This window comes from Pagrus pagrus (assembly GCF_965226575.1).
Source record: "Pagrus pagrus genome assembly, chromosome: 15".
Taxonomy (NCBI): Eukaryota; Metazoa; Chordata; class Actinopteri; order Spariformes; family Sparidae; genus Pagrus; species Pagrus pagrus.
The window spans coordinates 26,495,827-26,519,708 of record NC_140199.1 but is presented as its reverse complement, the minus strand read 5'-3'; the positions used below and the strand labels follow the sequence as shown (position 1 = coordinate 26,519,708).

The window sequence follows — 23,882 nt, the reverse complement described above, 5'->3', positions numbered from 1 at the left end:
AAAAATTAATCCGTATGATTACAAAAACAAACTGGTTACAAAAAATTACTTGCAAATCGTAGGTGAGCGGATCAGGTACGAGTGATTGAGGTCTAGTGATCTAGTACTAGGCAATCAAAGAAAACGACTTAATAATGTTACATTTGAAACAAATAGGTGACAAATGCGTAACATAGGTAGCAGAGCCAAACACACTGAAAGTGTCTGACACTCGCGTTTTGAAGCCCACTTACTGTTTTAAATGCACACGCGCATCAAAAGCAAGGTCGGTAACACTCAACACCACATCAGAACCTCATAGGATTTCACCAACAAGGTGAGGAATAACACTGGACCAAGAGAAACAATGGTTTCTTATCACTATCACAGTTTTTATTTTATTTATAGCTTTATATTTCTCTATTTTAAATATTTTTAATTTTAATTTTTAAACTAGCTGTCTGTTCTGTGTTCTGTGTATATCTGTTAAGTGTTGTGTTGTATTGTGTATAACTGCTCCACGTGCCTTGCCTTGAATTGTCCCCCGGGGACAAATAGTTTTTTTAATTGAATTGAACTATTTACATGCATTCCCACTCAAGAAGCTGTTAAGATGGTGAAGAAACGCCTGCTACAGGACACACTTTGTCCAGCAGAACCAACTTCACCCCAGACCACATTACATTTGTGCCTTACTTGACCTCTGTCTGACGACCACCTTCTTCAAGTACAGTGAAAGTTTCTACAGACACACATTCGACTCACATCACACACTGGAGCACATGCTGGGGGTCATCAGAACCTTAAACCATCGGGCTGAGACCGAGCCCACTAAGACAGAGGGGAAGGAGAAGAAACAGAAGCACATCAGGGGAGCACTTTAAACCTGTGGCTACCCAAACTGGACCTTTGTCAAAACCGCTAAAAGATCCAGAGCAGACAGAGAGGAGGAGACAAGAAAACTTAACATCGTCATTCCCTATGTCGCAGGAACATCTGAGAAACTCAGGAGGATCTTTAATAAACATCATATCTGTTCACTTCAAACCTACCAACACACTGAGGCAGAAACTCGTCCATCCTAAGGACAAAACACCCAGTCATAAACAGAGTAATGTAGTTTATGCTGTTCAATGCAGCCAGGACTGCACTGATCTGTACACTGGGGAGACAAAACAACCTCTCCATAAACAAATGGCACAACACAGGAGGGCCAACTCCTCAGGTCAAGACTCTGCTGTCCACTTACATCTGAAGGAGAAACATGTAAACATCTTGGCCAGAGAAGACAGATGGTTTTGAAAGAGTATAAAAGAATCCATCTATGTCAAACTGACGAATGAACGACCGTCTCTGAACAGAGGAGGTGGCCTTCAACATTACTTATCACCCACCTACAATACATTACTGAGTTCCTTCCCCAGACAACTTAACAACCATTCACACCTGGGCTCACCTAGCCTTAGCAACCCACATGAAGGCAGGTTGGGTCAACGACCCATAACAACTCTGAAACTCAGAGCTCACACGTGTCCTTGACGACTCTGTAAGAACACTCCCAAGCAGAGTTTAAAAGCCTGCAACTCTCCTCCAGTTAGTTAGAACTGAAGAAGCCTCTTGGATGAGAGGTGAAACGTCTTCAAGAAACTGAAACAAGTCAAGTTGCCTACGATACAGCACTTAGATTTACCATGACCTGGATGACTGAGAACCTTCATCAATATATTACGTATAAATAGCAGCTTTGCCCCAAAATACTGTTGATTCTGTGGTGTTAGCCTGCAGTGTGCCATAGGAGAATGAAAATGATGCGTGTGCGCCTTTAGACTCATATATTCCTGTCTTTGCTTTCTCTACTCCGTCCAACCTCACTGTCTACAGCCAGTGGTTTGTTTTCTGGCAGGATGAGAGAGAGAGAGGGGAGAGACTTGCACAAATCACCGGTTTGTTACATGATCAACCACCGGCAAAATTACTGGAACATTTTGAAGGTCTCATAAGTTATTCACGAGTTAGTTTTTTTGCAAATAGACTTTTTGAATGGATGCAAGCATTTACAGAGGAATTACCCGGATTTCTGTGAGCGCTCATGGTAGTCCAGACACTGTCTACTGAGAGTTCTTTCTAAATTTCTCCCAAATGATTGGCCCAAAATGTGTCAATCAAACTTTGATATGTGTGTAAGACCTGCCCCGAGAGACAGATAATCCTATCAGGCTTTTCTTCCTGTGCACTGATATGTTTTGGGACTTTAAAGGATAAATTCACCCCAAAATGAAAATTTAGTCATTATTTACTCACCCCCATCCATCTGTCCGTCTGTCCGTCCGTCCATCCATCCATCCATCCATCCATCCATCCATCCATCTATCCATCCATTCATCCATCCATCCATCCATCCATCTATCCATCCATCCATCCTAACCAGATGCCCGGACCACCTCAGCCTGCTCTTATCGATGCACAGGAGCAGTGGCCCTACTCCGTCTGAGCTCCTCACCCTATCTCAAAGGCTGAGTGCAGCCACCCTATGGAGGAAACTCATCTCAGCTTCTTGTATTTGCAGTCTCATTCTTTCAGCCACTACACACAGCTCGTGACCATAGGTGAGAATCGCAAGGTGAGGGTCCATGCATATGGAAAGTCAGGTCAAGTTTCGTAGTCCACAAAATATTGGTTTGATTGATGTATGTATGGTCATACACACATTCTGCATATTTTCTCATATATATATATATTTCTCCATGGATTTCATGGGAACAGAGCTGAATGTGAGACCCCTGCAGGGTGAAGAGGACTCTTTCCAGAATAATTGCAGTTTCTTCAAAAAATGACATACACACATAAAATGATGAATATGCACCCACATGCTGGCAGGTGATGAGTCACTCACACACAGAAACATATATGCATCACAATCTGGCAAACCAGAATTGAAACGATCACTTCATTGTTTTTGGCTCAGCGGGTTGCTAAATTTCAGCTCTGACTGACAGAAATTCCACCATGACACAACAAGTTATTTCTTCTTTGTAGTTATTTTAACATAGATACTATGGTTGACTCATTCGGGAGGATATTATCTTGAGATATTATGACTAAATCTGGCTGAGAATGTGCAACACATACTTTTACATTGTTCTCAGGATGTTTGACTGCCTGGCAAATCAATAATTTGACAGATTAGTCCACAGTACCAGCTATAAAGAGAGATGTGTCCCCTGATACAGGCTGGAACACAGCCTAAATATAACCTACTGGCTGATGAATTGCAAACACACTTAATTTCCTCCATTTGATTTTCTACAGCCGGGCCATTTGAAATTTATCAGGTTACTCAAACTGATTTCCTCTGGGGCAAATAGTTTCTGGTTCATTGTCTATAATGACAAGAACAACAAACAATTAAAATTTATCCCACAAACCAATGCGAAAGCAATTTATGCTGGAAAGGTAATTTTTTATGCTGCAGGAAGTGGACAGCCGAGAGAGATGTTTTCCTTTTTGTACCCTATATAGTAGCAGTTGTTCTCACCACTGATGTCACCAGCTCAGGTGGCAGTACTTACATCACTCACAGAGATTAAACCTATGGAGAAGAGGAGACATACTTTTTAATGAAAAATGTTTTCAACTGAAGACAGGAGCCTGTTCAAGGGCTTTAAAAAGGGGCTTTTAAAAAAGAGTTTAATCAGTTTGCTCTGTTTTTTCTTTGATATAACACAGCGCTCTTTCATTCTTAGTCATTTCTGTCTTTATTCTACCAATTATTAACTCCTCCTCAAAGAGAAATGCCATTTCCCTTCTTGGCCTTACACCTGATGCATGTCAGTGCTAATTAATTATGACTCATTAAATTGGATTCCTCTTACCCCATTGTATTCTAAAATACATTAATAGTGCTGTAGAGTACTCTCCAAATGTCATATTTTTCTTTATATATTTGTCTGCAAAGGTGGAGTTTCGTCTAAATTAGGGCTGCACAATATACAGTATTTAACATATAGGCTTAAGTTGCCTGTTGCAGGCTATATTTTGGGCATCGTCATGGCTCAAAAACTGACATCCACCAAAAGGTATGATCTCATCTTGAATTGTCTGCAGATGAACTGTTATGACCCACTGAACTTAACTTAAAAGTGAAATGCTTTAACTTTTTAAAATACTATGACATAATTTTCTAAATTTCAACCAGCACCAGGATGAGGTGCTGCTGATGACAGGAATACACACACTCCGAGGTAAAACAGAGCTATTCAAGTCATCTGATGAATATGTCTTATTTCATATCACAGAAAAAAATGCAATGTCAGTTTTTTCCAATATCATGCAGCCCTAGCCTTAGTAAGTAGAGTATTGAGCACAGACTTCCTGTTCACATATTTCCTCCTACTCTGTCTACCCTCTCATGTCACAAGGGTCAGGTAATGGAAAAATGCAAGTAATCTATGTTGTGGCAATGTCACCCATCATGAAAAGACAGCACATCCCATCTACAGAATCTCCACCTTGAATGACTTCAGTTGATGCTATCAGGGAGTATGATGAGGTCCAGTATTGACTGCTTTGCTTCAGTTATGAATAACATTAACAGACGGGCAATCTCAGAGCGAACGTCAGATGAACAACTCTCCTTTCGGGATAATGGAACACCTATCCAAACCAACCAAACTGCACTCTTCTAAATGTGTGTGTGTTTATAATAAACTTTCAAATGAGATCAGCTAGAATTGATGGAGTGAGGTTAGGAGTGAGGGTTGTTGATGTTAGAGATGAGGGGTGACTGGTCTTTATATCTTGAAACTCTAAGACAGAGCGAGCTAAAAGTACGCTTTTAGGAATAGTCAATCAGCCTCAGACAGGAAGTCTTCAACTAAAATGTAGAGAGAGTATCCTTTCTGTGCTCAGTGTTAGACTTATTCATTTAAATATGATGACTCCCACATGTCTCGGTGTGTTTTTCATTGATTAATTGGTGTCATTGTTGGACTTAGATGGTTTTGAAATGAAACTCTCTTCTGCCTCAAATACACACCCAATATTACATCAATTAAATCTGTGATTCTCTAATATGAAAGTTGGATTATCCTCTGTTCTCTATACAACATAGCGCGGGGGGAATGGTGGGTGGGTGGCTGGTTGTTCAGCTCAATATTTCTCAAGCAGCTGCTGCTTCAAGTCTATGGTCTCCCACATGGGGCGAGCATTGGCAGGACTGGCAGCTGGAGAGTGCATCTGATGAAGCCAGCTAGTTTTCTCTGTTGGGATTCTCTGAAATATGACGGCTGTCATAAGAGCACACGCTACCACCCTAACTACAGACATGCAATGCTCCAGTTCACAATAAATCATGTGAATCAACGCTTGTCGTTCTTCAGAATTTAAAATTTTAGAAACACTGTCTTCTCTTCCTTTAGGCCCCAATAATAATAATGATTAGATCCAAAATTATGAGGGGAATTCCTCTAATGTTTTCCTTTTCTGTCACACTGTCTGATGTAAATGACCTGTCCTGCTTTCTCACGCTCTGAAGAGCTCATCCAGATGTAATCAGACTTGGCTGATGTTATTAATGACTTAGGGGGAAAGCAGATTACACTCTTCCACCTCGCAGCCCTGACAGCATCGCTCTCTTAACGCTTTTCCAAAACAAGACATGTAGGAAGCCTCGAAGGAGTCGAGTTCACGTGACTATGTGATTTTAAGTGTGAATGTGACTGTGTGTGTGTGTGTCCCGACCCAGAGTCAGTGAGAAGTGAATAGTTAATTTTCTCATTTTCTCACACATTGCAGGGAAGGAAAGAGGGATATTAAACGAGAAATTCAGTCGAAGGAGCAGGCAAGTTACAGATTTGTCAGCGGTAAAAGTTTTAGGGGGTGACGGTGAAAACAAGTCAAATGCTCTGAAACTTCAGCATTACAACAATGGTCTAGAGTGAACATTTTTATGGTGGTTGCTCTCACTAATTAATTTGGAGATGCAACTCCTTCTCCAGAGCTTTACAACCGCAGGTGAATCATCTACAAGTGCTAAGATGATAATTCACATTTGGGCTCGGCCTAATAACCAACATAGCAAGTCATTTGTTTCTGACACATTTTCTTTGCCGTGTGACAATGATTTGATCACCCGCACGGTTTCGATGGAAAACTGGGAGAGCATAATGGAACAGGAAGTAAGACTATGCTGTGAATAATACACAGTATTGATATGCAGGAATGACTTCTTTTGGCATATTTCTGGACAGCATGGTTCAGCAAAGCCGTCGTGACACCTCTGAGTGCAACAGATAGCCTACTGTCTCTAAGCTACACCTGCATTCAGATTTTGAGCGTGATTCTCTTCTTTGAATTTGTACTGCCTCTTGTCCGCAATCAAATCAATGCTCATTGAGCGCTGCAGGGAGGACATATTTTTGTAGACTAACCCAGAAGTCAGCATGGTCCTGGTTCTCTCGACAAAATGTGCATGGGGTTTTTTATTGAATTTTGGATATTGCAGAAAATAAGCTCTGTGGTAAAGTTCATGATACTTCAACAAGATAATCTTGACAGATGAACACCACTTTTACAACTCTGGAGGTGTAAATGTTATCGGCAGAGGAAAAGGCTAATGTTGATAAACGCTATAAACGAACGCGACTTCAACGTCACCAACACTAAGATTCCCACTACGCTATATTATACACACTTGAGTGTAAGTTGATAAATGTACAAGTTGGGAAGCTCGAAGTAGAGAATGGTTTGCAACTAAAGTCTGCCATAATGACCTTTTTAATGTTCCCAGCAACGTTTGTGGCCTCATTTAGTTTGTGTTAACCACAGGCCTCTTTTCAGGCATTTAACCAAAAACCCACTCAACCAACCTCATGACTTTGAGTTGAGGGAACTGGTAGTAGAAAAAATGCCAACTTATTTCTGGGTTTTAGGATTCATTCCCGTGGCACTCTTTTATTCCAGGCAACCTGGGGCTGCCATGCTGTGACCAGCCAACCATGTCTAGGCAGCTGGCCATGTTGTTGGACAAGAATTCAACAATATTTACCAGCTGCAACAGTGTCAGCTGGTAATGTCTTCGCCTTGTGAGACTGTGTGTGTCGTCATGGGAAAATGTGTTCCTGGAGACACCTATTGTAGCAGGAACTACCACAGAAGCAGTTCTGAGCACTTTGGTATTTATACGTCTGTCTGTGGAAAGTCGAGGGAGGTGTGATCCCAGGGCAAGAGAGTAGTGTATTCATGCTTTAAGAACTCTACAACTTCATCACCCAGTTCAAAATGTTTTTAAGTAAAGTTATCACAAAGTACTCCAGTATAAAAGTTCCATCACTTTGCACAGTCTACTAAACGTAAAAATGTCAGGTGAGAGAGAAAGCTTTTCTGTCTGTGTATGTTCACACAGTGAAATATATAGAGCCGTGAATTATACTTAGTTACTAATAAATATATTTCTAGTCATCAGAGTGTACACGGTTTCCTGCACACTTCACTGCTTGCGGCTCTGGCCTAATCTTTATTTAAGTACCACTGTCATGTGGCCCCATGGTGCATTTGGAGAGTAATGTGGATTTTGTTCGGCGCAAATGTCAAATGCTTTCTACTTCAGCTGAATCATCACGGGCCAGACGCAGACTATTTTTGAGTCGTTTTAAAACCCCATTAAAACTTCTGGCACTCAAAACAGAAATCTAGATTATGGTCACGGTGAGGAGCGATGTTTGATGTTTCCAAACCCCATGCTCTCTGGATACAAATCGTCATGACCAGAGTGCAGAGAAGAAATCTCATCCATACTTATATAATTTAATGAGCAAAAATTAGATTACAAGAACAAACACACACGGAACATTTGCATAATGCCTGAGGCTGCAATTCAGTTACAATGATGAATCAAATGAATGAGTGACTCCTTCCACTGCTTACAGGCCTTGTCCTGCATTCAGTCTTGTTGGCAACAGCCATGTGCATGTCGAGTTCACAATCAACACTATTGATCTATTGTTGCAAACAAATGGGAGAAATGAATGGGTGAGGGATCATGATCACTGCGTCAAGGAGAAGGAAAGACAGGAGGAGCACGAGCAAATGGTTATGATAACGCGCTCAGCTGCGGGTGGAATGGCTATGAACAGCCATCCTTTATTCGGAGGGGGGATTACATTTAATTTAGAGGAGCTTTCAGGGACAAAGAGAAACTACAATTACTGTCTTGTAGTTGTATGCCTCCAACTGCAAGTCAAGTTGCAGCTTTCATCCATATCTGTGGCGTCCACACAAAGTTATGGCTTAATTGACATATTTGATTCCAGTGAATAATTTCCAGTGAGAAACACGCTGTCTTCACTTAGAGACTATTTTTACAGAGGAGCACAGAGGGCTGATAGAGCGCTTCATCACATGGAGCGACCACAATCACCTCAAGCTCAAAATCAACACCAACCAGCGAGCTCATGGTGGACTGCAGCTGCACCGTGTCTATTAGTGTGAGAGTTCATTGAAAGAAAAACAAAAACAAATCTCTTACATGTTTGGCCAATAAAGTTTGTAAAGTAAATAAAGTATTTTTTGGCCCTTTTTCATGGCTTTACTGACAGGAAAGCTTGAGAGATGACAGGAAATGGGATGAGAGAGAAAACAAAGGGCCACAGGTCGGACTCAAACCCTGGGCCACTGCAGCCTCTGTACATGGGTCGCATGCCCTGCCAACTGAGCTACTGGGGCTGATAATGTTTTAAAGATTCTGCCTGACAGCAGAGAAGATCTATACAATCACCATAGTTTCAAGGTGATACGTATTTGCTGAGCATTATGATGTCACAATTAAGTTGACTTTTGACCTTATGGATATAAAATCTTCATCCTCATTTTATCCTGTTAGCAATTTGTGTCAAATTTTGTCGTAATTAGTGTATGAAATCTTGAGTTAGGGCCTAGACTGTGTTTTGCGAGGCCACAGTGAGTCAGTTCATCCTTAAGTCAACTTAAGTCAACAAAATCATTTTTTTTGCATATCCAGACTGATATTTGGAAGTCTGGACAGCAAAAAAACACATGAAATGCATTTTTACAAAACATCTCTGAGTCATATTTGGAGGTGGCTTGAAATGTGATTCAAATTGGATTTCTACGCATGAGTCTTGCTGCTCTGGCCGCTCATATTGGATTTCAAAGAGTCTTTTGTATCACTAGCAGTGCGACACACAATGGCAATGTCAAATCAGAGAAACGGAAGTGCAGACCAGATGTAATGAAATCCCTCCAGGCGTTCCTCAGACTGCCTTCATGAGAACAGCACAAACAGGACATCATATTGACCTTTGACCACCTTATTCTAGTCAGTTCATCCCTGAGTCCAAGTGGATGTATGTGCGAAATTTGAGGAAATTCCCTCAAAGAGCTACACAAATATTGTGTTCACAAGAATGGGATGGATAACCTGAAAGCATTATGCCGCTGGAGCATAAATACAGTAGGTGTTAAACATTGATCAGCAGTGATATTGAGATAATCATGATTTTAAATTAAAGAACAACACATATTAACACACTGTACATGCAAACCAGCCATTGTGAAATATAAAGGAATATGATATTTAAGAATCAATGAACAATAAAGTGCAATAAACATTGGCACATTGCACATTTACAAGCACCAAAACACCTGCAGCCAGTATTGTCCACGCAAGCCCACACACCAGTGGACTGTTTCACATGAAGAGGGTATTTTCACATCATACACAAGAGCCAATTTTTGGAAAAAGCAGCAATTTTATCACATTTGCTCCCCTGGATCAGCACATCCTGGCTCTGTATCTGAATTACCCCTATTTGCATGTGTGCTACAAGTGTCAATCGATGCACATCAAGAACCTCGACACTCTGCAGCGCTGCCCATGTGTGATGTACTGCAGCCATTTTTTCAACATTTTTTTAAGTGAATGAATACATATATTTGAAACCTTTCACCACTATATTAATGCAAAATTCGTGTTCACATGCCAAGACCGTTGCTAGAAGAATCGCTGATCTAATCCGATGCACTTGTCATGTACAGCAGATGATGTGATGTAAAGTGGGCAGCTTGTCACAAAAGGACAACACAACGCAGTCTGGAGCAACTGGCCTCCAGGGGTCCGTTTCACAAAGCAGGTTCAACAAACTCTGAGTCTAACCTTGAACTCTGAGTTGATCTACTCTGAGATAGGAAACTCTGAGTTTTCGGTTCCAGAACAGCTGATTTGAGTTAGTTTGATCAACTCGGAGTAGTTTCACCTGGAGTTAAGCGCGTGCGCCACAAGTATAAAAAGACAGCATCAATGGAGCCTCGATTCGACGAGTCACCATGGCAACGGGGAAGAGGAGGGCTACGTTTTTCACCCCACTGGGCGTTTCAGGGCGAGGCACACTTTTCTGACCGCTCTGCATACAGTTGCCTTGCTCAAGTGCTCTGCATCTCCGACGTTGTATAAAAAAACTCCCTATTCAAAAAAAATAAAAATAAAAAAATAAAACGCAGCGCAACACACAATATCTGCTGGGATGTGAGAGCATGACTTCGGTTGGTAATGTTGGAAATGTAAGGACGGATTAGGTTGTGTATGTAAATGATGGACTGTGACGTGAAACGGTACGGCTCAAAAAGATAATTGTCTGGAAATGCAAGAACATTTATGTGCGGTCTGATAATCATCTCCCGACGAGTATTTAGTTCTCTGCGCAGTAATGCTGCACCTTCATCCACGGGATCATTATCAAAAGGACATGCCATGGTAGTGAAAATAGTCGCCACCTAATATAACTCCTAATGTAGGCCTACTGACTGATTTTTGCAGTGATTTTCTCAAAAAGCAGACGGCAGAACTATATTATGCCAAAACTAGCCTGCTGACTGAATGAATGAGGAAATCAAATACCGTGCGTGGCTGAAAGAGGGCGGAGACAGAGAGAAACTCGAGGTTTGTTGAGAAAAACCTGGTCCCGACCAGGTTAGGTTCATAGAGTATGTTACCATGGTAACTGACCGAGAGCTTAAGTTACCTCTCTCTGTGAAACAGGCTAGAGTTACCCCTCTTTCTCTGGTTTGAGTTACCTCCCTTTGTGAAACGGAAAACTCAGAGTTTCCCTCATTTCAGGGTTAACAGACTCAGAGTTTTCACTAAACCTGCTTTGTGAAACGGACCCCAGGTAGTGCTTTCAATAAATTTCACAGGTGTTCCTGTTCTATTCTGTCAACAGAATACACTTGTGGGTTTCATGTTGCATTAACAGTCCTCCACTGCAGGACCAGTGATCATCCCACTGGACAACACATTAACCACTTCCTCAAAGCCTTTCACAGACAATATCCCTGCATCTTTCCAGCGTTGTGATGAGTATCCATAAAGCTGTGAAGCTAATGGTCGGCAGCCCACGTTCATTAAGACATTCATCTGCGCCCTCACTACACGATAACAAGCTCCCTGAGTCTCATTGCAATTTAGTCAAGCCTCTGAATAATATGCTTACCTGCTGTGGTGTCCTGCAGGCTCCCTACATATCTTATTTCCCAGCGGCCCACACTCCCCCTTCCTGGCACTCCCAGAAAACGCTACATTGCTCACGGCATAGTGGGCAATGACGTCTAACCTCCCACTCTTGTTGCTCCGGGGTCATATTAGAAGGCTAATGATTTCTCTCTAGATCTATCTCCGTATACCAGGTTTGTTCAGTTTACCCCCCCTATGGAAACAACCGTTTCTGATTAGATAAGACATAACCCGACCCAGATATGATTGTAATTCTTTTTTTAAAAACGGGGAGGAGAAACAACATGTTGTGGAACATGTGTGTTTGGCCATCCACTGTGCTTGACTCTGTGGATAGTAGGATTGCAGCTATGTACTGGTTTCAATGTATACAGTGGTATGAAAACCGACAGTTATCATGCTGTTCACATTTTATTTAGCTAGAGTATTTAATTCTACTATATTATTGTTATTGAATATCTTGATATTTCACGTGTATATCCGGTGTCATGTCTGTTAGCACATAATATTTTAAGAAAATATAATAAAGCACGTATTCAAGTAAATAAAGAAACTTATTTTGAACCTTTAGTACACATGTAAACAGCCTTTGACATCACTGAAAATGGACCTTTTGGAAAACTCCTTCCAGCTTGAAGATATTCAGAAACTCACTTTGAGGGGCAGGAACTGAGATTTTGGAAAACGATGAACTGAGATTTTTGGAAACGATGAAACACATTCATCAGTGTTTGTAGCATGATTGCAAAATGTGAACTTGGAGTACGTGTTATGATATTGGAGTACTTAGTACGTAATGGATGTTATATTGTTTAATGTTATATTTAGAAAAAGTAGATTCTTTAAAGAGCAGTCTCATTTCCCTGCCTCATTCATACAGTAGTATTTACTGTAACTAAGCAACCGACCAGGTGTGTTGGCACAGACCAGAGATGCTCACAAGTCACTTTTTGTCTCTTATGGTTGTAATAAGGGTGCTATTATCTGCTGCAGGCCATCCGGTCTGCTTATAACACTGCATAGTTATATTGAAGGAATTCAAAGTGTGTACTGTGTTATCATCACTCCTTTATCTATGAGCATAGAGTATTATCAGCACTGATTAGTTGTTTGGTATATGAGGACTTTAAACAGGCTACTGCAGTGCAATATGAAAACAAACACACAATGAAAGCTTTCCTTTAAAATGAATAACTGTATTTTGCTTTGCAACATAAATACACAGCTACAGTAGCTAAATGCAAAACACTAATGCTGCCAAATGATCTGAGATATACTGCAAATCCACAAACTGGTGATATTAAAACATGAATAGTTTTGTTTGAAAAGAGACATCTACCATTTGTGCGACAAAAATGATTCCTTGCATGAATATAAAACTCGTGATGAAATATCATTGGAGTTATTGGCTGTCTCAAGTCCTTTTCTTACAGAACACAACATTTTTGTGGATACAGTTGTCTGTGTTGTTTAACAGTAGACATCAGCTGATTTTTATTCCTTAAAGGAATGAAACCCATCAGAACCAGGCTTTTCTCTGAGATTTTTTGCTTGCCATCAGTTCTACGTTTACACGTAAGTAGCACACTGTACTAAACGTGTGTAGCAGGCGCTGAGGTTACAGTAACTTTCACATTACCAAGTAACCGACCTATCCATGTGCGTTTTCAGGTGCCTGTTAAAGTTTGATGTGGTCGATCCAGCATCCTTTATATTCATTCCACCAACATTGCATTTGGTGATTCTTTTGTTTGTGCCTTGTGTTTAGTTCCTGTAGACAAAGCTTCTGACAAACGGGAGAGCAGCAGCAGTTGTTGTGCTCGTCGACATACTGTAGTGCTGTTGTCATCTGTGGCTGCGTGCAGCACGCAGAAGATGCACAAGGTTACGAATGAGGGAATGATGTTCAGCTCGTCAGACATTTTTCTTAATGTTAATGCGCCAAAAAATAAAAAATAAAGATTGTTCAAGAGTCCCAATTCTCGAGTCCGAGTGTAGTCTCAAGTCTTTTGAGGGCGAGTCTCAAGTCACTGAGTGTGCAACTTAAGTGGGACTAGAGTTCAAGGCGCAAATTCAAGTCCCCATCTGGTACGGACAGAGAGACTTCTGAAATGGTGCTTTAAAGCTCAGCTGGACAGAGATTTTCTATTTTTTTTTTGTGTAAGCCCTGTTTCCAAAAATGCTTGTGTATGTGTGGACCAGAAGGGTCATTTTAACTGGTAATAATATGAACAGTTGTGACCATGATACTTTGAAACTGTGATATTTTCTGCGATGGTGATCGTACCGTCAAAATCTCATACTGCTGCAAACCTAATGTATCATTTTATATGTCTACTATTGTGTCAGATGATTCTCTAATTATTTATTTGAACGTATGTTTATGTGTATGTGCACACAGCAGCGTGTGTGTGTTTATATCTAAGACTTGTGTGTACCTGTGTGTATGTGCTCCCTGAATGTGTGAATCTGCTATCTGTGTGTGCTTGAACAGGATGTTTGGATATCTGTATATCCACACATCCGTGTCAATACATTTTTATGTCATGCTGTGTGTTGGGGGGCTCCTGCTCCAAGAAAGTGTCTCTGACTGAAGACAGTGTCAGTCTGTGTAATGAGGGCATTCCTCCTGTGGTTTGGCCCTATTTTCAAGTGCTGCCAATCTATTGGTCTAGAGTAAAATAGTTGTACTGTCTGTAAGAGTGCGTTCACTCACTCATGTGTATCTACATAAAGACCAGGAGTATATGATTTTGAGCACGCATGTGCATTTATGTGTGTTATGTTATGTTAATGTATGTGCTCATGAAGCCAATTATGAAATTAAATTGGGATTATTTATTATCTATTTGCTTCTGACATTTAAATTCAAACCTTCCTTGTCCAAATTAGCCATCATCTCCACCTCTAAGTCCTTGTATCTTGAACGTGTGACAACTAGCCACAACTGGCCTCTAATAAGGGAAACCACTGTACTCAGGAGAACAGAAAGTTGGTGTGGCGTGTGTGTGAGCACGTGGGAATCACATTTACTAAGTGTAGATGATTAGATACAATTAGCGAATGCCTATTAAAAAGAGGCCCAGCAGTCATCCTCCTGAAACTCTGAAAAAGTGTCACACTGGAAGGATGCAGAATGAAAAACTTGTGACAGACATTCGCACTGAGACTAAACATTAAGTAGGCTGACTGTTATCTGATGAATTTTTTTTTACATGTCCCTGTGGCCACGCGGCTCCCTGGGGGTCTCCAGATTTGTTTTGGGGTCAGACTGCTGATTCTCTCTATCATCTTTCTCAGTGAGACTCACAGTCTCCTCATAGTCTACAGCACAACTCCACAAAAGAAACACTGAAGTCGAAATAATAGCAGAAGATAATGATACTGGCAATTGTGAGATGCCATTTTGAAATAATTATGCTAAACTGTTACCAATGTGAATACTGTATTCCACATAGTGGCTCAGCTAGATGTAATATGGGATTTTTGACATGTTTTGTTATGAATTTTCTGCCCCAACAATCCAATTTCTTCTATGAATTGGGGTCGAATGGGGGAATTTAATGACATCCGGGTGTGGGTGAGAGGTCCATTGCTCTGATTGAAACCCACATAGCCTGGTTCCAACAGAGTCTGCTCTTCACAACAGACATCTGTTGAGGTGAAACATATTCTGATCAAAAGTGACTGCGCAAGACCCCAGGGAGAGAGCTGCTGAGGCTCCAAACACTCAAAATGGCAAGAAAAGGAATTTGGAAAGAGCCAGGCCAACATCAGTCAAAAGACAGGCATAAAAATGAAAAAGATTTAGCATGAGTTTCTGCTCTTGAAGGGCTGGGTATAAAGATTGCAAGAATGCTATATTTAAAGAAAAAAACTCTGCATACCAACACACCATCTACTCCATGTGTAGAGAAGATAATAGTTTGGAGTTGGTGCCTGGGGGCCAGCGCAGATTGCAATCATTGAAGGTACAATTAATTCCAAATTGTCCCAGGAAGTTGTACAGAATAACATCAGGGTAGCTGTTTGTGATTTAAAACTCAACATCAGTCGTCACACAGTTTGATAATTGCCCTTAACACGAAGAGCAATCAGTGACTCAGGGGCTTTAACCGATTAAAAGAAAACATTGGCATAGTCAAGTCAGTTTCCTGACCTTAAACCAATTAAAATGCTGTAGCATGACTTGAGGCAAGCCATCCATGCAAGGTATTCAAAAATACCAATTAACTGCAGCTGCTGAGTAAAGAGTTTTTGTCCAGAATGCCAGCAGCAAAAGAAAACGTTTAGATATTGTCACTGAAATTATGGCCACTAAAAGAGCGTTTCACCCAAGAATGAAAATTCACTCATTAACTACTCATCCCCATGCTGACGGAAAGTTGGGTGTTTCACAGTCCACAAAACATTTCTGGAGCTTCAAGGCAAAACAGCGTGTCAGCATTCTCCTAAAAAACAAAAGTGGGTGGTGAGAAAAATGTAGCCATACACTGAATCCAACCATTTCATGATCCAAGTCCCCAGAAGGCCAAAGATCCTAAATTGATTCAAAAAGACATTTACACCCTTTTTAAAGCCAAAATCTTCACTGTAGCTGCTAAGCTAAAAGTGTTGAGGTGAGCTAACAAGCTTGAGTGTGCTTTGAGGGTGTAAATAACATCCTTTCCAATCAGTTTGGAATCTCAGGGCTTCCAGAGACTTGATTACGCTGTAAGAGCTGTATGGAAAAGACAAGTCTCCATCTACTATAGTTGTTTTGGAGAATGCTACAATGCTGTTTTGCTGTGAAGCTCCTGAAATGTTTTGTGTACTACAAAACTTCCCTCAACTTGAGATGAAGACTGAATTTTTGTTTTTTAGTGAACTTATCCTTTAATAGCTTTTAAATTCAAATTTACTCACACAAGCCACATGCCATGACACCACTATGAGGCTTCTCACATTTCAAGTTCAATATCAAATACTTTAAAGTGCATATGTTATTCACTATATTCATATTGTGCATGCATAAAGCATAAAGCTGTTGCAGGGCATGTATTATGCGTAAATGTGCTGCTATATTATTCAGATTGCCTGAGGATATTAGCTGACGTGGCTTATGTGTCTCCTTCTTTCCAGCTCTAACAAATGTGAAGCTGTGGGCCATTGACCGGCAATGTTTTCAGACGATCATGATGAGGACGGGTCTCATCAAGCACACAGAGTACATGGAGTTTCTGAAAAGGTGAGGATCCGGGGTAATTTGTCCCACAATGACCAACAAATGGCCCCAATGGGGCTTTGATCTGAAATGCAATGAATTCATTAACAGAATGAATTCAGGATAAAATGCGTGAGCTGTTTTTCAGAAGATTCCTTAATCGGTCTAAATTATATATCACAACATTAATTTCTAGTGTGTCAGTGAAGGTGTCATTCATCCTACTGGAGGAAAACCTGTATCATCTTTCTTTTATGGCCATATCTGTATCACAGTGCCCCACGCCCTCACCGCTTCCCTAGAAAAGCCTATTATCATTTAAAAGGCTTGCAGACTGCAGTCTTTTTTGGGCCTGCATGCAGTATAGGATAAAAGAAAGACCCATCAAAAGACAGAGGTAGAGCACTGTGTCATGATCAAGATGCATGAGATGCAATCACAGTATCTCTGTCACTCCCTATCTCTATTCGACTTCCCTGTTTCTAGTCATCCACTTTGGTCTTCATTAAGCCGATTATGAAAATGATATAACATCTTCCCTCTATTACATTTGCCTACTCCATGTTCACGTTGTTTCAGGACAGATTCTAAAGGTTTCTTCAATGTCTCCTCACTTCCTCTCACACAGTTGTGTCTGTACTGTATTTTTCACGCTCTGTGTACGTTTATTCTGATTTAACAAAACTTCCGGCACCGTTTCTGACAGATTTCTTTCAAGGCAGGCGGCTGTATAGAGCACGTAGGAAACCGACTCTTCAGGAGACTTCAGCAAATAATCATACCTAAACCACGAAATAGATTGTATGTCAGTACCTTCTTAAATGGCACATTTTCTCACAGAAATGATCCTATGCAGGTTTCCTGATGTGCACCCGTTTACGTCAAGGTGCAGTTATGTTTTGGAAGTCAAACTACTTGGTTAAGGTTCAGGAGAGATCACAACATGGTTAATCAATGTTTACTGTTCGGGAAAAGACAGGATGCAATTTGTGATGCAATTTATTTTCACCTTCATTTTTTAGGCCTGGAGCAGGGCATTATATAGATAATATATCATATCATATCTTGATATGAGACTATACATCATCTTAGATCGTGATATTGCATTAGTGTTGTCTTTTTCCTAGTTTTAGAGGCTGCATTGCAGTAAAGTGCTGTAATTTTCTGAACTTACCAGACAGTTTGTGTCCAGGCTGGGTTGGGATGGTCATGTCATAAAGTACTTGTATACATTTTTATTTTATTTGATATCTCTGTGAATAGAACAATGCAATGCCTAACTGAGTCGTTTGAGACGTAAAAAAACAGAATGTCTGTCAAGTTGGGGTTGGGCTCGGTTGCTACTCTCTCGGGGTCGGTCAGGTTTGGACACAAGAAAGCACAAGCATCCTAAGCTGCACGCTAGCGCCCAGCCAACTATGTCGCTTCATAAGGGCAGAAGGGTGCACATTTTCAGACAGTGTCTCCTAGAAGGAATCCCTGGTAACACACTCAGGTATTCACATCAAATAGTTGTGTAACAAATAAAAACGAGAGCTGAGAGAGAAGTTCAAACTCCTTTATCACCTCTGCACAGCAGGCTAATCACAATACGTAGTGGGTGGGAATGTGATTTTGTCGTTGGGTTTCTGAAGCTATTGGACCATCTAACAGGGTCTTCTAATGGAGTATGCTGGCACCTAAGACATGTGCAGCAGTACAACATCATTCCACTTATGCCTTTGCGACTGAAAGCGAACAATTGTCAGAGAAACATAAACCATAGAACATAATGACAAATACTTTTTTAAGTGAGGAGAGTGTCCCTGGATGGCACAACAGTCAGGTTAGTCACAATACAGCCATTTCAACCCTTGCTGAGTCCACAGTACTCAGCATGAGGAAAGACTTTAAGACATTCTGTACAGTATGTCTTCCAACCAGATAAAAAAAACACTATTAGTCTTACTGTCATGTCTCAGGCTGAAGCTATTTTGGTAATGGCTTTGACAAAAGAAACAAGAAACTTCTCTTCACTGAGTGCAAGCATGTACTGTGTGGCTGCCGTTGCCTCTCAGCTGCTCTTGCATAACAGTCCAACAGATAAGTAAATATTTAATAGATGTACGTATTGCTTGGTTTGGGCTCACTCTGTGTGTTTGGTTTCTAAAGTGTAAATCAGATTTATAGCAACGTCTGTTAATCCACAATCTGTAGGTAATAACATCGATGCTTTGTTTCTTCGAAGCAGTTCTAATAAAAGAGCTGTAGTTTGAGTGTAAGAACAAACACATGCTGGTCCCTGTGAGCCTTCTACCCACTCTTTAACTGCTGTGAAAATATATATTTGCTCTCACAAGTTGTGGAGGAGGAACACAGATGAAAACCTGCCTCTCTCTAGTATTATTCTAAATCAGTCCAACTCCAGGAAGAGTAACAGCAAGGGTGGTGTTAATGAACTGACAAACATCGCCTTGGTTTACAAATGCGTATTGCTGTGAAGTAAATAAGTGTTGTCATGTTAGAAGGTTAAAATGATAAAAAAAAAAAAAAAACACATTAGCAAATTTGCACATCTCCATTGGCCTCGTGTAATTAATAAATTTGCTGTAACAAAATGAAGCCATTGGTTCAGAGACTTACAACAACAGAGGCTGTGTGAAAACAGCTCCACAGCTTGAGGGACTGAAACTCCATATGTTTCGTGTAGAGTGAGGTCATCCGTTCACTGCCGAGCTGATTAGCTCGAGTCTCTGTCGAGGAAGCAACAACACAAGGATCAGTACAGTGGCCGGCTCTGGGTTGGGGGCCGAGACAAGATGGTTCAGATTACTGTAATAAAGCATGGAAAATGAGGGGGGAGAAGGAGATGGAGAAACAGAGGGAGAGATGATATGGGGAGATAAGTCCTTTGTTCACCAATACGGGTTATTTTCCCTCCGCCTTGATAAACATTGGGCCAGTTTAATTTAGTAGGCTTGATAACAAGCAGATAGCATTCATTGGTGCTGCCGGGAAGCGAACGGAACAAACATTAAAGCCTCACACTGGTGTATTCACCCATAGGATCTGATGCCCTGCTGTGTATGTAGACACACTGCCCGGTTTATGCTGAAATATTTATGTACACATATTGTAATACAGGCCAACTCCCTTAATAGTGTTGATTCTATGTGTTCTGTTGCCTGCATTTTGTTGTTCACTGTAGATCAAAGGTCTGCTTCGATTCTGGTCAACTGATTCAAAGCCAATACTGAGCTTACTGATACTTTATCAAAAACACTTCATCAGTATGTAATATGTATGAATCTGTCTATTTTACTAACAGCCACTTTTCTTTCTCCTGCAGCGTCCCCACATTCCACGGGCTGCAAGAAGATATTCTGAGCAAGCTTGCAGATGTCCTTGAGGAGGTAACTGCCTCGTTCCACAGCCTGTTACATCTGCAGCACAAAGCCCTGCTCCACACATTTCAATAGGCCACCATACATTCACTGGCTTTCATTGCAGTGAGAGAGGGGAGCCAGAAGGGAAATGAAGGCATATTCCAGATGATGATTAATGATAATGGTGCTTTGTGTGTGTGTGTGTGTGTGTGTGTGTGTGTGTGTGTGTGTGTGTGTGTGTGTGTGTGTGTGTTTGGGGGGGGGGGGGGGGGGGGGGGGGGGTTAATGGAACAAAGTGAGCTCAGTTGAGATTTTAGAGCCACTGTTACTCTTTAACGTGTGCTCAAACAGTCTAAACAGCTGAAGCACATTGTAATCCCTTTTAGCTAATGTTGAAGGATGGCATCCATTTTGAGTCGACTACCAGCATAATGACCTACTTTCAGCAATTTCTCGTCTTAGAAAACAAGAATTAAAATAAAAAGAATTCTTTTCATTTGTTTTCGCACCATTTTTCTTTGCGTGATTCATAATTTAGATGTAGACGAATGCAAATTACTGCAGCTATTTGTTTGAGTCGTGTAATCCGGCAAAGCAAACAGAATATTTTTCAAAGTTCCATTATTGTAATGTTATAGTGCAGTTTAAGTGCATTACCTCCTTACATTAATGATACTTAGAGTCAGTGTTCACTGTGACGGATCACCAAACTCAGGCAAGGCTCTTAAGTCTACAAATGTAAACAAATGTAAACCAATCGCTGCATACGAGGTGAAAATGATTCAAAAACCTGACACACCACGGTACGTTTTGCAAATGGGCAGTGAGCAGTTGTGATATGCAATTTGATCGAAATGGACTAAAACATGCTACATCTTTGGGTCTTTTTACTGCAGTTTTGCACAACGTCTCTGTCACGCTGCTGCTGCTGCTGCTGGTGTCGGTGTGCTCTTTGAGATTCGTCTATATCACATTTTCCAGCCATCTGCACATCACTTCGTTTGATGTTTTCTCCAGCATAATTAAGTTATGCAAACACATTCTCATTTACACTTTTGATATGTGCCGCAAACATTGAGGCTTTCTAATGTTGAATTGCACTCCAATACGGTCTTTCCCTCCCTTTGTAGTGTGTCAATTTGTGTTTATGTGTAAGCATAAACACACAAATTAGTGCTGGATCCCTTTGCTTAAAAGAAAAGATAAAGCAGGCCATTAATTATGCAAACTTGTTGCAGACTGTTCTAATCTTAAAACTTACCCTGAAGAATGGATTGACCATGAAGTGTTAGCTGCTTTTTAGTAGGAGTTTTGGGTTGTGTAGCCTGCAATAACACCAAATTAAAGATTTGTTTGAATCAGTATTATACGTTAGTTCTTTAATATGAAAGCGAACAAATTGCTAAACAAGCACCCATTGTTACTAATAAGAACATGCACACTGATGTACTTTAAGTCAACAATTAGTGAACCTTCTTTCCAACAAAGAGCCTGGCACACTGAATTTGCCATCACCTAAAATAACCAGTATCTGTGTGGAGTCCAGTCATTTCTACTGTCCCCTTGGTTGGGGAAGAGTTCAGCATTTTTGTTTGAAATTCCCATCCCTAGCTAGTAGAGTGGCTAATATCATAATGCATTATTTATGCATGAAATATGCACCAAAGTAGAACTCAAAACACCACCACAGTGTGGAGCTTTTCTGTAGGTCGGTTAGGGTCAAATTGATGATAATGCAAAGACCTAACAGTGAAAAGGTCAGCAGGGTAACAATGTAACTGAAGAGAGGCAGTTCAGTTCAGCAGCTGGAGCCAGCAGGGATGCTGAAGGACAGCAGCACCAAAAACAGAAAATCTATGGGCTGACACAAAAAACCTTCATGGTAAAGGACAACTCCATCACAGGAAAAGAGAAAGAGGTCACGGGAAAGTACATTGACAGAAGGAGGCAGTTAGCTATGCAGCCCACAGTGAAACAGGGTCTGTCACTGAATTGGAGAGTGTAAAGTGGGGCACAAATTTAGGAATTTCAGGTTGGTGAGGACCAGCTCTGGTATAACTGATCTTAAATACTTTGTCAGCATGTTAAACATGCCTGTGTGATAGTATTTGGTGCATGTTTAGTGGCCTTCACATTCCCACAAACAAATCTTTAACCCGGGCTATTTAAGAAACAGTATTTTGCCAGTAACTCAGTTAAATGAGATAATCATTTGGCTTGGTGCAAAGACGACATGTGAGTGAGCTAACAGAATACACTAATACTGTTAAACTGGTGAAAATTAGATGTTCTAGACATGCCTGTAGATGTACTCTGATTAATTTGCTTGCACTGTTGGCTGAGACTTAAAAGTAGTACTAAAATAACTGTTTCTTTTTTTCTTTGCGAGTACCCCCAAAAACAACCAATCTGTGTCCAAGGTTTGTCTTCTTTTTAAATATAGGTTTTCTCTGTGGGCAGAGGCGTTGGGTCAGATAATCCATCATGGTGCCTCTGTCCCGTCCTCTACTATAATAGATCATTTAGGTCTGTGATTGATTTTTGATTAGATAGATTTAGCTAGTTTCTCCTGTTTTCCTCTACTTGAGGACATGCTTGAGAAAAAGGGACTCCATTAGATGAGTAAATAAACCTGAAATAAACATCATAACTGAAACCTACTATAAACAAGAAGCTCTGCCCCTGAGTGACACACAGCAGACATGAGGCACTCGCTCGCTGCTCAGTGTGAAGCAAGACGCAAGGTATCTTTACTCGGTGAAATGGTGTGAGAATAAAAACCTGGGGAATGCAGTGTGGAATCTGTTTTATGATCTAACAGGAAATATGGAGCTCTGTCTTCTGTCTTCTACACTTGTGGGCTGAGGCGCAGCATCTTGTGTGTTTTACGAGAACAGGGAAAATCCCGCCACTACTACTAATATAACAAACCAAAACTGGGTCTAGTCCATTGTCCTTATCATATCCAGACTGCTTGTGATGTGGTAAAAGAGTTATTAAGTTATGTCACATCTTACACATCGCTAGAAAATATACCCACAACGCCCTTGAACCAAAGGCATTCTTTATCCAGCGCTGAAGGTCATTTTCAACACAAGGCGTGAATGTGTTACGCTAAGTGTTTTTCTATGTATCTGCGCTGGCTTTGTGTTAGACTGGCGGCCAGCAGCCTCACCCCTGAACAGGATTACTGGGCATAGCTAGAAAATGAATTGATAGATGGATGTTCTGTAGTAAGGAGCTGTGGCATGCCTTCAGATTTGATGCAGCTGCATTAATTTATTCACTGATTTTCTTTACTTGCTTACACATTCAAGGTCGCAGGGCATATCTGAGCAAGTGGTGGGTGGAAGGCGGAGAAACACCCTGCAGCTTGCCAGTCTGTTGTATTATCGAGAAAAAACATCTAATTGGGATTAAGCACACTGAAATTCAGGCTTACTACCTCTGAAGAGTACATGAGTGTCTCAATCCTGATGTGAGAAAGGAGAGAAAAGAGTCATAATGTTCTTGAATAACACTTCTCCTGTCTTCTCTTCTCTTTGCTTCTCTTCTGACAGACACATTATGAAGATGGAGAGTACATCATCAGACAGGGGGCCAGAGGAGACACCTTCTTCATCATCAGTAAAGGAAAGGTGAGCACAGTGCCTCTAGCCTACCACCCAGAATAATCATCAACGCAGGGCATCGTGGCACACACGTTGAAAAAGACAGCTATCTTTGAAGCAAAGTAGTGGTATTTTTGGGTGGAGCTTGGCTGTTATTCATCATCTGGGGCTAGGGGAAAGGAGAGACAGAAGCACCGCCT

General features: G+C 40.9%; 1 protein-coding gene across 2 annotated transcripts in view; it reads left to right on the top strand.

Annotated features, from left to right (window-relative positions):
• LOC311270556 (cGMP-dependent protein kinase 1) overlaps positions 1-23,882 on the top strand; it is a 99,604-nt gene that overhangs the window by 48,699 nt on the left and 27,023 nt on the right. For both annotated transcript variants that reach the window (XM_084375508.1, XM_084375507.1), the window contains exons 4-6: positions 16,625-16,730; positions 20,035-20,098; positions 23,632-23,709. In XM_084375508.1, the coding sequence (XP_084231634.1) occupies positions 16,625-16,730; positions 20,035-20,098; positions 23,632-23,709 (248 nt within the window). The remainder of the gene's footprint in view (positions 1-16,624; positions 16,731-20,034; positions 20,099-23,631; positions 23,710-23,882) is intronic.